The sequence below is a fragment of the Podarcis gaigeae genome (assembly GCF_964106915.1).
Source record: "Podarcis gaigeae genome assembly, chromosome: 2".
Classification (NCBI taxonomy): domain Eukaryota; kingdom Metazoa; phylum Chordata; class Lepidosauria; order Squamata; family Lacertidae; genus Podarcis; species Podarcis gaigeae.
The window spans coordinates 5,819,224-5,833,831 of NC_139679.1; the positions used below are offsets into that span (position 1 = coordinate 5,819,224).

General features: G+C 47.5%; 1 protein-coding gene across 7 annotated transcripts in view; it reads left to right on the plus strand.

Moving 5' to 3' along the window:
* The window catches only part of ADCY6 (adenylate cyclase 6), a 52,630-nt gene that overhangs the window by 22,361 nt on the left and 15,661 nt on the right, over positions 1-14,608 (plus strand). For all 7 annotated transcript variants that reach the window (XM_083729362.1, XM_083729361.1, XM_083729359.1 and 4 more), the window contains 7 exons: positions 9,180-9,205; positions 9,419-9,566; positions 9,705-9,802; positions 12,057-12,144; positions 12,972-13,088; positions 13,600-13,761; positions 14,357-14,532. In XM_083729362.1, coding sequence (XP_083585488.1) covers positions 9,180-9,205; positions 9,419-9,566; positions 9,705-9,802; positions 12,057-12,144; positions 12,972-13,088; positions 13,600-13,761; positions 14,357-14,532 — 815 coding nt within the window. The remainder of the gene's footprint in view (positions 1-9,179; positions 9,206-9,418; positions 9,567-9,704; positions 9,803-12,056; positions 12,145-12,971; positions 13,089-13,599; positions 13,762-14,356; positions 14,533-14,608) is intronic.

Here is a 14,608-nt window from a genome sequence, read left to right on the forward strand (position 1 = left end):
TAAAAGGATGTCACATAGAGGAGGGAGAAAGTTTGTTTTCTGCTGCTCCAGAGAAGCAGACACGGAGCAATGGGTCCAAACTACAAGAAAGAAGATTCCACCTAAACATTAGGAAGAACTTCCTGACAGTAAGAGCTGTTCGACAGTGGAATTTGCTGCCAAGGAGTGTGGTGGAGTCTCCTTCTTTGGAGGTCTTTAAGCAGAGGCTTGACAGCTATATGTCAGGAGTGCTCTGATGGTGTTTCCTGCTTGGCAGGGGGTTGGACTCGATGGCCCTTGTGGTCTCTTCCAACTCTATGATTCTATGATTCTAAGATGCTTTGGCTCAAAAAGGCAGGATATAAATTTTCTAATAAATAAAAGCCTAGATCCATATGGAGATATTGAGTAGCACCGCTTTTTAACTTTGGAGAGGAACTGGCTTTTGAAATGAGATGTCAGCACACCAGATGTCCAAGAGTCTGCTTGGGTGTTGCAGCAGATGCGAAGAAGCATAGGGAATCTCCTCCATGTGTGTTTTTGAATATGTGTGTGGAATGAAGCCTGCTGTCTTTCTGTCTAGGAGCACCCTCCATGAGGTCAGCAGAAGGGTAGATAAGTAGACTACACCACTAGCACAGATCCAGCTATTTACCCTGTCAACCTTTTGGAGGCTAGCTGACCAATGTTAAAAGAAAATCTATTGATACCATGCAGATAGGGAAGATCTGATGAGTTGTGTCAGCACATCACATTTTCCCTTGAGATAATCATCCTGAGAGACAAGCTAATTGGACAAATAAGGTGTCAAATATCCAACAAACAAGAGAACAAAAATACTCTTAGCCGCCTTTTTTTGGAAAAAAAAAGTTATGGAAGGAATTGGGGTTAAAGTAGGACAGCATTGGTAGAGCACATATGCTGCATGCAGATGGTTCCTGGCATCAGTCTCTGGCATCTCCAGTTAAACATATCAAGTAGAAAAACCTCTATACCAGTGTGGTGTAGTGGTTAAGAGCAGTGGACTCGTAATCTGGGGAACCGGGTTCGATTCCCCGCTCCTCCACATGCAGCTGCTGGGTGACTATGGGCTAGTCACACTTCTCTGAAGTCTCTCAGCCTCACTCACCTCACAGAGTGTTTGTTGTGGGGGAGGAAGGGAAAGGAGATTGTTAGCCGCTTTGAGACTCCTTAGGGTAGTGATAAAGCGGGATATCAAACCCAAACTCCAACTCCTACTCCTACTCCTCCTCCTCTTCTTCTATCTGCCCGAGACCTTGGAAAGAGACTAGAGTTGATAGTGCCAGGCTAGGTGTATAAAGAGCAAGTATGGAGTAGCAGTTAAGAGTGTTGGACTAGGGACTGAGAGACCAGGGTTCAAATCCCCACTCAGCCAGGAAGTTCATGGGGTGACCTTGGGTCAGTCACCTTCTCTCAGCCTAACCTATCTCACATGGTTGTTGTGAGGATACAGTGGGATAGGGGGAGAACTGTGCTCACAACCGAGAACTCCTCAGAGCATAGGAAGGATAGAAATGCCAGAAAGTAAATTGGCTTTCTCGGCTCCTGAATACCTGGGGCCCAGCTCTCTCGGGGGGGGGGGGGACACAACAAGGGGCTGAGGGAAGGAAACTCTTTCATGCTTCCGATGGACTGTGTAAGCAGGCAGGAATTGGGTACCATGCACATGTCACCCCAACCCACCCACCCTGGCTCCATGTTGGCTGAAACAGGACGATTTCCAAAATGTGGAGCAGAGCTAACAAGTGCAGCGTTCTACAACTGGAGAATCACAATTGACCGTTTTATCTGAAAACTGAATGGGTGGAGGCATAGTGTGGATTCTTAAAAGTCTGGCCTCAGGTGAAGAAATGTCTAGTTACAATGCGGAATTTGAAGGCGTTGGGACTACATGGCTTTGCCAAATAAATCTGAAGCATTTGGGTTTCTTAGGCTGTTTAAGAAATACAACAGCTATCAGGACAGAAGGTGCTTGCTTCAGGAACTAGGAGGATTATTTTGAAGCATCAGGGCTGAGGGACACATTCACCCGTGAAAAAGCATTTATTACAGCCCTCTGGATTGTTTTACCACAGAAGGCAGGAACAGAGTTGTGGGGAGTTTGTTCCTTCATGTGGAAAACAAGTAGAACAGTTCTTCTCCATATTCTGTGTGTAAAGGGTTTTTGAAGTGGTGGCTTTTGTGGGGAGCGGGAGAATGTCCAGATTCTCTTTTTATGGCTTGTTGGGTGGGTGGGTGGGTGGGTGGGTGTGTTGCTAGCGGCCATTCTGAGCTGGTGGATTTTGCCTGGGGCAGTTTCAGTGCTGGTTGTTTCCAATCAGTCACTCACCCGAGCGAGAGGTGAGGTGAGCAGCTAACTAGGAAGAATTTCGTGCCTGAATTACTCTGGACTATCTTGCTTGGGTGGCAAGAATGAGAGTTGCTTGTGTGCTTATTCAGTGGGTAGGGGAACCTCCCAAGGTTTTCTGGGCATTCATGCAGCAAAAGCCTGAGCCCTTTCTGCCCTTAATCCAGTGTTTCCCCAAGTTACCTTCTGATAAGTAGGGCACACCTTTTCCCACCTCCATTTCATCGGAACAGATTTTATTTTGAGAAAATGTGCAAAAGTAAGAGGAGGTCTCTTACTTCTCAAAGGAGGTCGCCCCCTAGATTTCTGTGCAAGACCCCGGTGCCAGTGTGCAAACCTGGTTTTGCTACTCAGGCAGAGATGTAACTGTTGGCCTCCTAGTGGGTGAGGAATTCTGCCATGTCTATCTATACATGGAGTGTATTTACATGCTCCAGTTGCACCCCGTGGAGTGATATAGCAGAATTAATTGCTCCTACTAGAGGCTGCTGTGAAGGGGCAAGGCAAGGTCTATGAGTTTTATTCAGCTAGGTCCTACTTCGTGTAGACCAACTGAAATTAACCAACCTTTGTTAGTCATGGCTGTTAACTTCAGTGGGTCTCCTACTTTGAGTAGGACAAGTATTGTATACCACCCAGTGAAATTGTGCAGAGTTGCAGTGGATGCATTTCCTTTGTTGCCAAGTTTGGTACGGCTCAAATTACATAAATTGTTAAATTTATTACATGGCACACGGTTTAGGATTTACTGATCTAGCATTGGAAGGAGTAATTCTTCCCCTCCCTGTTAATCATCCACATTCCCCCCCACCGCGCCACCTCCCAGTATATGAAGTTTAGGCTGGGTCTGCCTATGGAGCAGGATGAGGTCTCCAGAGCTGGTACATGTGAGGCTTGCAACAAAATATACAGAGGTACCTCAGGTTAAGTACTTAATTTGTTCCGGAGGTCCGTTCTTAACCTGAAACTGTTCTTAACCTGAAGCACCACTTTAGCTAATGGGGCCTCCCGCTGCCGCCGTGCCGCTGGAGCACAATTTCTGTTCTCATCCTGAAGCAAAGTTCTTAGCCTGAGGTACTATTTCTGGGTTAACGGAGTCTGTAACCTGAAGTGTATGTAACCTGAGGTACCACTGTAGTAGGATTGAGTGTTCCTGTTCAGGATCCCAACCACTTTTGACCTCTTCTGTTCCCACTTCACATGCAACTGGCCAGCATTCTCTGCCCGCTGAACATATTTGGGCTGCTTTGATAGTTTTTTTTAAAAAAAATTATACTGGCAAACTCTGGGGTTCTTCTGTATGTTTATGTGTGAATGGTGCTATTTTGACTACGCAAGGTATGGGGTCACTTCTGTATGCCGCCCATGTAATAAAAGAAGCATTGCTGAGAAGAGATCCATTTTAAGACCAGCTCCTCACCTACTTTCTGTGTGCATGGAGTGCTCTTCTATGGAAAAGCTTTCAAAAACGTCCCATCCCCTCTTGCTTAGAGTCGGTCTGCTCTACTGCCTCCGTTCTGCTGCAGGTGTCGATCACATCTCAAAGAGAGTCTTGGAGGAAGGTCCCCTTCTGGACCCAGTTTCCTTCTCCTGCTATCAGCCGCCACAGCCAACAGCTATCTCTCTCTCACCCTTTTCTTCCCACCCGCCAGCACGCCTCACCCTTGGTCTTTCTAGGAGAACTGGAATCTTGCTTCCCCTGAGTCATTCCTACTTCCTTCCTGTGACCTCGGCACAATGCCCTGCTTTTCTAAGTCTCCCTCCTCCCAGCCCTATTTTGCTTCATAAATTGCATGGAGCATTGTTATAGCAACAGTTGTTGCACATTGGGGCAGCTATTGTTCCCAATTTGTGTGTGACAGGGAGGGGGAGATTTCGAAACTATCATAGCTATGACCATTATCTTGATGTGCTGGCTAACTTTAAGACTTTGGAAGCATTTTTTTTGTATATAAAAAAATAAGTTACTACATGTTGTTTGCTTTGTGAGATTCTCACAAAAAGCCAAGGTGACAACCTATTTAAATACCGTATTTTTTGCACCATAACACTCACTTTTTTCCTCCTAGAAAGTAAGGGGAAATGTCTGTGCGTGTTATGGAGGGAATGCCTACAGGTGGCACGCCTACGGATTTTCCTCCTCTAAAAACTACGTGCGTGTTATGGTCGGGTGCGTGTTATAGAGCGAAAAATACGGTAGCTGGGATACCTCAGTCGGCAGAGCATAAGAGACTTAATCTCAGGGTTGTGGGTTCAAGTCATGTTGGGCAAAATATTCCTGTATTGCAGGGGGTTAGACTAGATGACCCTTGTTGTCCCTTCCAACTCTACAGTTCTATGAGTCTATGAACTGAGTGAGGCTTTAGCATGAAATCTACCAGCTTCTGCAGAATCCTGAGAGCCTTGGCTTTTATTTTAAACAAAACGAAAGCAAGTTTTTAGCCCCCACAGCTCATGTGTGAATGAGAAAATACAGATGGCTAAGTTTTCGGCTCTCATGGCCAGGGTGTGGCCCACAAGACCCTTTTAGCTGATCACCAATGCTTAAGCAAACTGTGTGACATTTTAATTCTGAGTTTCTGCAGAATGACCTTGGCTGTGCCTCTACACACTTGCTCCACGGCTATGAGGGCCCTTATTGTTAGATGTTGATAACTTTATCACAGAGCCTGACCGCATCTGAAGGGATCCAATTGTGCCACAAAATATACTCCCAGCCCACAGACACGTTTCTTGAGAATAGATGGCAGATCCCCCGATACTGAAGCTGCCTTTCCCTGGTTTCAAAAGCAAAGAGTGTTGGGTTTTTTTAAGTGAGACTTCATGCATTGCAACGGTTTGTTTTCACTGCACCTTCCTTTTTCTGTGTTGGAAAAATCCCATTTGCCCTGCATGAATAAAACCATGTCTAGGGATTTTAAACACTGTCAGCTCCGGATCCAAATGCATCCAAACTACAAGAAAGAAGATTCCACCTAAACATTAGGAAGAACTTCCTGACAGTAAGAGCTGTTCGACAGTGGAATTTGCTGCCAAGGAGTGTGGTGGAGTCTCCTTCTTTGGAGGTCTTTAAGCAGAGGCTTGACAACCATATGTCAGGAGTGCTCTGATGGTGTTTCCTGCTTGGCAGGGGGTTGGACTCGATGGCCCTTGTGGTCTCTTCCAACTCTATGATTCTATGATTCTATGATTCTGCATGGAGGTTGGTTTTTTAATGCAATATCTATCCAGACTTCTTAGTCTCTATGACCTATCATTTCTTAGACTATCTCAATTTCTGGCAATAGAAAACTTGTATGCAGAACCTTGTAGCCGCTACCCTGATTCCAACAGTGTAAAGTGTGAATTGAGCAAGATTTTACACCAATTCCAGAGTTTTTAAAAAACCACTGCTACCACTTAATGTGCTCTTCTTCATCATATTGTCACAGTTTGCTGGTTGCTAAGGGATAACCAGTGGTCTTGTGTCATTCACTGTGAAGGGTTGCTGTTACTTTGTTGATTGCTCGATTGCAGGTTGTTGCTAGGGCACTGGTTGCTCAGTGGGTTTTGTGGTGTGGCATCTGTTGCCATGGCATCCTTTGCATCTTAGGAGGAGCTTCATTAGCATGGGAGGAGGAGCTACTCTGCCAGTGGTGGCAGCCCATTGTCTGACATGGTTTGGTAGTAGTGGCTGATTGGTTGCCACGATACTGGTGGCTGTTGCATGATCTGGCAGTGCCCTTTGCTCCCAGCACCTGTTGTTGTGGTTTAGCTAATTCAATACAGTGGAATGGTTTGTTGGTGGTTCTGGTGCCTCAGGAAAGTCTCTGGGCTCAGGCTTTGACTTGTGCTTGGGGCCTAGGAGTGAAGCAGTTTGGGGGTCACTTCAGCCCTACATGAATTTCTGAGTTACTTACCTTTTCCTCTAATTATGGTTGGGTCACTTCCTGCTCAGATTAAGCTCTACTTGGCCAAAGGCGTGAGGGCCAAAAACTGTGTTGTGGGCACCAGCAACACCCTTTCCCCCAATGCCTCACATATCTGCTCCCAGGCTTCTCACATTCAGGTCTCGAAAGAGATTAAAAGTGTATTCAGCTGGATGATGACCAGGAACTCTCTGCATGTTGGGGATGTCGCAAGGTGGGGCCAATGTTCCTTCAACCCAAACACAGTCTGGGCCCTTATGAGTTTGACTCAAGTGCCTGAACAGGACTTACGGCTATCCTGTTGAAGAGGAACCTGTTAAGATGGCCTTCTTTCAGAGGCTGTTGGATTCCCGAAAGGCCTTGGGCAGTTTGGGGCTAGTGTTTCTGTCTGTGGAACATGGGGGTGACTCAGACAGGTGAAATAATCACTCCCGCTAGAAAGAGTCCGTTTGCTCCTTGGTTTGTTGCACTGGCTAGCATGGTGTTGGCAGTAGCGAATCCAACCAAACGCAGGTAACTGTTCATGATTGCCATTATTGACACAGAGTAGATTCAGTGAAGGAACAACACTTCCCCCTCACAATGCCATCCACTGGAGGGTATGTGACCTTTTCCATCTGAGCCCATATCCAGCTGTTAAAGACTCCCCAGAGGCCAGCTGCGACTTATTTGCTAATCATTTCAAAGGCAGAATTGCTCATATCTGCACGGACTGGAATGCCTCCTTTACTGCCGTCTCTGTGATCATGTTCAGAACACCACTGAGTCACATTTTGTCGCTGAGGCCTGAGGCCATCGACAGGTTGCTATGAGGGATGGGGGCAGCTTGCTGCCTGGATGCTCAATCCTTGCCCTTCCTGGCTCATTACATCTGCCTGGGGTAGTTTCATCTGCTGGGTCTAGGGGCTAAAAATGTCTCTTTCTGAGATAAGACTACCTTTTAAAGAAAACCAAAGTATAACCATTTTCCTGCATTGCAGAGGACTAGATAACCCTTGGGGTTCCTTCTAACTTTACAATTCTATGACCATTCTTGATAAAGGGCACTCAGAAGATTCCCTCCTCCGCCCCCCAACATTACAAACATTCCATTTTGGGGCAAGGTTCTTGAACTGAAACTCAATCCAGACAGGATGGAGCTACTATGCATGGCTTATCTGACCAAGAAAGTGTGGTTCAGCCTGTTTTGGCTGCGGTTAAGGATTAGATCTGTAGTCTTGGTATGCTATTCGGACTGACGTTATCTTTTGGTGGAGAACCCAGTGGCTTTCTCGGCTTCTGGATCCTTTTTTGGGTGGTACACCAGATGTGATTTCTCCTTGGCCGAGATTCCAAGATGCAGTTTAGTATGCACTGATAACATCCCATTTTGATTATTGTATTTAGTGTGCTATATGAGGAGCCCCCTTAGAAGCTTCAGGTGGTTTAAAATACTGAAGATTGCGGCTGGGAATTTGGGGTTTTGATTGTCTCTCACCAGTTTTGAAAACAACTGTGCTGGCTTCCTGTCTGCTTCTAGGCACGATTCAAAGTTCTGGTTTTGACCTTCAGGTCTCTAAATGACTTGGGTGACTTTGGAAGCCCATTTTCAAGTGCTCCCTCCATCTAAAGAGAGGTGGGAGGCGAGCCAAGATGGAACTTTCTCTCTGTTTGCACCCTGCCTTTGAAATGTGTTCCCCAAGAGAGATTTGCCTTGCACTGACTTGGTTTATCTTCTCAGCACCAGGTATATACCATTCCCTCCCCCCCCCAGGTCTTTTTGCTACTGCTGTGTCCTGATCTTATGTGGTTTTAATAACTATGTTATGCTCTGCTGTTTTAATATTTTACGTAGATATTTCTCTATTATTATTATTATTATTCACATTTTATTTTTATCCACCTTTTCTCCAAGGAACTCAAGTTGGTATCGATGGTTCTCCCCCTCCGCATTTTATCCCAGTTTAGGCTGAGAGGTGGTGACTAGCCCAAGGTCCGCCAGTGGGTTTCATGGCTGAGTGGGGATTTGGTCTCCCAGGCACTCTAACCACTATACCACATTAGCAGTATTTTGGTGAAGCAATACTTAGCAGGATTTTAAACAACTCTCCTCCCAACCCACCAGCTGATTGACAGGTGTGTGTGTGTGTGTGTGTGTGTGGTTTGGGGGATATGACAACAGAGCCCTAATTGGACCCCCTAATGGACCAATGCACTGGAGATTCCCCACCGCTCTCTTAGATAAATAAATAAATATTGCAGGTACAGTGGTACCTCAGGTTACATACCCTTCAGGTTACAGACTCCGCTAACCCAGAAATAGTACCTCGGGTTAAGAACTTTGCTTCAGGATGAGAACAGAAATTGTGCTCCGGCAGCACGGTGGCAGCAGGAGGCCCCATTAGCTAAAGTGGTGCTTCAGGTTAAGAACAGTTTCAGATTAAGAACGGACCTCCGGAACGAATTAAGTACTTAACCCAAGGTACCACTGTATTTCAAGACTAATAGCATTCCCTCACAGTTGTTAGCCATTTCTGCACTTTAGACATTCACAGTAAAGATTGCGTGATTATATATTAATGTTCTAAAAAGATCACAAGTTCTATATTTTTTGTGCATGTGTATACAATTTTCTTGAAATCTGCAGTGAACACTTGAACACTTGAATGATATCCACACTGTGGAGAAGTCTTCTAGCAAAGATCTGATGGGCATCCATGCTTTTGACTTTCTGGTGTCTCTTGAATACTGTTTTTAGGCCAACAGGCTTTTGCAGCTGTTTAATTAGCCAGTCACTTGGATGATTTTTTGAATTGTTTTTAATGGCTCTTAATATTTTGTTGTTGCAAACCACCCTAGTATTTTAAGATAAGGTGGTACAAAAATATTTTTATGAATAAATATAAATACCTGTTTCCTCTCTGTGTCTCCCTCTCCTTTCTCAGGGTATTGATGATTCCAGCAAAGACAAGTGAGTATCTTGCCTTGCTCTTGGGACCCTAGCAGCGGGCAGGGAGGCTGTGCCAGTTAGAGCCCCTTGCCTGTGTTGTGACACTCTGGGAGCTGATTCTGCAACGAGTGGCGAGATGAATATGGGGGGAGGGACTTCACCGGCAAGGCTTGCTTTACTGCCACTTGATGCCCCCACAACTAGTCATAAAACTGAGACATCTGCCTCTTGCAGCCGAAGCACGCAGGAGGCCCTGAACCCTGAAGATGAAGTTGATGAGTTTCTGGGCAGAGCCATTGATGCTCGAAGCATTGACCAGCTGCGCAAGGACCATGTCAAACGCTTCCTGCTCACTTTCCAGAAGCCAGAGTTGGAGAAGAAGGTACCTTCCCATTTGCTTCTGGAATCTTCAGCTTTCAATCTGGGCATGGAAATCCCACACTTCTTTGTTCCAGTTCAGGCAGAACCACCCCCACTCCCCGCTGGTAACTTCCCTTTCTCTTGTCTTTCTACTCTGCAGTATTCCAAAAAGGTGGACACCCGCTTCGGTGGCTATGTGGCTTGCACCGTGCTCGTCTTCTGCTTCATTTGCTGCATCCAGATTGTCATCTTCCCGCAGTGAGTGACACATATGCAAGAGTACGTTCGTCATGTACTCTTTCTGCAAACGTGGTACATATGCATTCATGCCCATGTATGTGCCTTCATGTGCACATGCAGTGAAGGCACACACTTCACAGGATCCCAGTATGTGCAGTGGGTCTGCATCCTACACTTCTCCATTGCTGCATATGGTAGCCATAGGCGAGGTAAGGCGGCATGACCAGATGCATAATAATAATAATAATAATAATAATAATAATTTATTATTTGTACCCCACCCATCTGGCTGGGTTCCCCCAGCCACTCTGGGCAGCTTCCACAAAGACCAAAAATACACTAAGATGTCACACATTAAAAACTTCCCTAAACAGGGCTGCCTTCAGATGTCTTCTGAATGTCAGGTAGTTGTTTGTCTCTTTGACATCTGATGGGAGGGCGTTCTACAGGGCGGGTGCCACTACCGAAAAGGCCCTCTGCCTGGTTCCCTGTAGCTTTGCTTCTCGCAATGAGGGAACCGCCAGAAGGCCCTCGGCACTGGACCTCAGCATCTGGGCAGAACGATGGGGGTGGAGACGCTCCTTCAGGTATACTGGGCCGAGGCCGTTTAGGGCTTTAAAGGTCAACACCAACACTTTGAATTGTGCTCGGAAACGTACTGGTCCTAAGCACACCTAGTTCTCATAAAGGCTTATTATGCACTACTTGCCATCATGTGCTACCAACAGATGCACAGGACCCTCAAGCCGCTGATTCCCAATCAAGGCACACCCTGACACTGTGGAAGAAACTGGGCCGGGGGAATCTCAAAGTCATAGGAAGCTGCTTTCTACCAATTCCAGCTATTGCCCCCTTCTTGCTCATTATTGTCAGCACCAGCTGGTGGAAGGTCTTCGAGATTTCAGACGGGAGTCTTTCCTATCCCTGCCTGGAGACACCAGGGATTGAGTCCGGGACATCCTGACAAACTGGAACGTGTCCAGAGGAGGGCAACCAAAATGGTCAAAGGCCTGAAAACGATGCCTTATGAGGAACGGCTAAGGGAGCTGGGCATGTTTAGCCTGGAGAAGAGGAGGTTAAGGGGTGATATGATAGCCATGTTCTAATATATAAAAGGATGTCACATAGAGGAGGGAGAAAGGTTGTTTTCTGCTGCTCCAGAGAAGCGGACACGGAGCAATGGATCCAAACTACAAGAAAGAAGATTCCACCTAAACATTAGGAAGAACTTCCTGACAGTAAGAGCTGTTCGACAGTGGAATTTGCTGCCAAGGAGTGTGGCGGAGTCTCCTTCTTTGGAGGTCTTTAAGCAGAGGCTTGACAACCATATGTCCGGAGTGCTCTGATGGTGTTTCCTGCTTGGCAGGGGGTTGGACTCGATGGCCCTTGTGGTCTCTTCCAACTCTATGATTCTATGATTCATCCTGCATGCAAAGCAGGTGTCATACCACTAAACCACAATCCTTCTCTCAACTCCATCTCCTTGTCCACAAGTGTGGAGGAACGCTGCTTGAGCCAATGGGTTTCAATTTCCATTTGGATAACCCAGGATATCCCTCATATATTTAGCCAACTCTGCCTGGATTCCAGTCAGTAAAATTATTTGCTGCCACAAATGTTTTAGGGGAAGAGGAGGGAAGAATTTCAGTTGCAGTTATTAGGGAGCATAGATGTGCTGTCTATCTGTGAGTATATTTACACTTTGAACCACGACACCCAAGTTCCCCCTCTCACCTGTGTTACACACCTGATGCAGAAGGGGTCGGCAGATGCCACGTGACAACATTGTGAGAAAAGGCGATATGCTAGACTGATTAAATGGCTAATTTGGGGATATCACTGAGCGAAAGAGGGGTAAATGGGGAAGTGGGGAGAGCACAGTCTGTGGTTGTGGAGGCTTTTGCTTTGAGGCTGATTCTTAAGCAAAAAGAGGAGGAGAAGTGACTTACCAACACAGCCCAACTGGTCTTGGGAGTCAGGGGTCACCACAAGTGGAAAACCCACACAATACACTATTTTTAAATTTTTAAATTTAACATTCTGTCTTCCAACAATATGCACAATATTGTTAACTTACGCAGTACTTCTGCCTTCCCCGCACCTGGGGCCTGGATCTTGTTGGGACCACAATTCTGTCATCCGTGACCATTGGCCACACTGACAGGGACTGGTGGGAGTTGGAGTCCACCAACATTTGATGAGTGGTGGAAAGCCACACGTGTTATGGTGTTCTCCTGACTGGTGGGGCTGATTCTGCCTTGTCTCCCCACAGCTCCCCTCTGATGCTTGGTGCCTACATCAGCATCTTTGTCATCCTGGCCACCATCCTTTTTGTCTGTGCCATCTACTCCTGCCTTGGCGTAAGTGATTTTCTCTTCATTGGAACCCCATGTCTTTGTGATTCATGACTATCCCAAGGACTCCCTGACCTTCCCTCTGCCAGCCCTTGGACCCCACCTGGGAACACCCCTTATGCCTTTTGAGGGTGCAGTGTGTGGGTTCAGTCTGGTTCCATGTGCAGCTCCTGGGTTTTTGCCACAGCGTCACCCCCCTGCCCCTTAAGCCCTTGATGTGCTGGGCTGAGCAGACGGGCCTGCTGCCCTGGTGTCAGGCTCCTGTCCATTTAAGGGTGAGGAAAGGCAAAGCAAGTCAGCAGCCAGGAGGAGGAGGGTCCCTTAGTTGTTCAGGCCAATGAACAAGTTGGGTCTGGAAGCTTTTACATGGATCTGAGAGTATCTTCTGACTACCTCTGGCCTACTGTAGCTAAGAGGCTTTCTGGCTAATCTCCCTGCAGTTTCCTCCTCAGACCAGTCAGAACACGGGAAGCTAACTTCTATACCAAGCCAGACTATTTGTTCTCCGGTGGTGCCCTGGCTGGCAACTGCTCTCTAAGGTCTCTCAAACCTGGTCTGTTCAACTGGTCATGCCAGGGAGTAGGCCTGGGACCTTCTACATACCAAGCAGGAGCTCTGCCCCTGAGTGCGCAACTAAATCCCCGCCTGGCTTCAGAACCTGCTGTGGGTTGGAATGCTAACACCTGATTCTGGTGTAACCAGGCTGGTGCGGGTGAGGGGGCAGTCAAGGCTTCCACTTTCCCGGAGCCGGCCTTTTTTCTAGCCTCTTGGGCATAACAGGGTGTATGGTGGTGGCCCCCCCATCTCATACAACCTCTCGTGACTCCCTACAGCCTTTTCCAGCCGCCTTGCAGCGTGTCTCCCGCAAGATTATTCAGTCCCGAATGAACAGCACGATTACTGGTGTTGCTGCCATCCTGCTGGTCTTCATCTCTGCTTTTATCAACATGGTATGAGGGTTGGGAGAGGTGGGCAGGTCTTGCAGTGAGGCCTTGACTGGTGTGGGGACAGTTGAGAACCAAGGCGATATGGGAGTCAGGAAAGAGCACAGAGGTTGCTCTAGGCTGGAGATACACACGAGAGAGAGAGAGAGAGAGAGAGAGAGAGAGAGAGAGACTAAAGTGGTTTGAGGGAGCTATGCACACACTTCTCATGTCCTGCTGTTTCCCCGGATTAAGCAGGTGTTTGGAACAGTACAAAATTGTATTTACCAGTGGGCAAAAGTGGGAAGAAAGTATACATTATGAGCAGCAGTCCCACTTCCAACCCTCTCCAGACCTTCAACACTCCGAAGAACCCTTTGTCTGTCTCTGGCCCCAGAGCCCAGCCATTGGCTCTCCATTATCCTGGTTGCCCTAAGTCTCTGGCATTGGGTGGGATTGGGCAAGTCCAGAGCAAACGAGCAGCATTGAGTTCCCTGTCAGCCCTACATAGTCGGCCATTTTTCCCCCCTCAACCCAGTTTGCTTGCAGCCGGCTCCGCCTCCAAGACTGCGCTGCCGGGTTTCTCAACATTACTCCAGCCGCCGTGGGGCCCTGCCACCTACATGCCCTCAACTACTCGTTGGCATCAGACACTCTGCCCTGCCAGGGGAATGGTGCTTCTAGCTGCAGCTTCCCTGAGGTAAGTGTATTTCAGAAAGATCGGGGGGGGGGGTGCATGAGGTGTGAAGAGTTGTGGGTGGGACTTGGGGGTTCAGTCACTGGGCCTGGGGTCAGCATTTACCTCTAAGTCCAAGAATGGTCTCTCCTCCCTTTGTTTACATCCTTGCTCCCATAGAGTGCCTTGATATCTTGTGGGTTTGTGGCTCTGACTGGGCCTTGAAGGTTGCTCAGCTGCAAAATCTGAGGCGGGTGGCATATCTGTGAAGACAGGAGGAGAATGTAACACAAAAGGATCCTGCTGGATCAGACCAAAGGTCAATTGACTATCCTGTTTCACACAACCCAGGTGCCTGTGGGAACTCCACAAGCAAGGCACGAGGGCGATGATCTACCCCGGTTGCTTGTCTGTGGATAGTGGCTGTTGGTAGAACCATCCTCTGTGAACTTATCTAACCTCTCCTTTAAAAATATCTTGTGGCAGCAAACACTATCCAAATTAAGAGGGGGGAGAAGGAGAGGTCACGCTTGTCTCAAGGGAATGAGTGTGTGCTTTGGGGAGCACGTCTAGCTGTTGTAAGGGGCGTTCTGACATCTCTATCCTTTCCTCCCTGCAGTACTTCACTTACTCGGTGTTGCTGAGTCTACTGGCTTCCTCTGTTTTCCTGCACATCAATAGCCTTGGGAAGCTGGCGTTGCTGATAGGGATGGAGGTGGTGTACCTGGCCGTGGCTGAGGGCCCCCAGGGGGTGTTGTTCAACAACTATGACCTGCTGGTGGCTGCTAATGCCCTGTAAGAATCCCCCCTCCCCTCTGGGACTGGAACAATCTCAAACCTTCAGCCCTGGGCCCTGAAGTTGTCTGGGTGA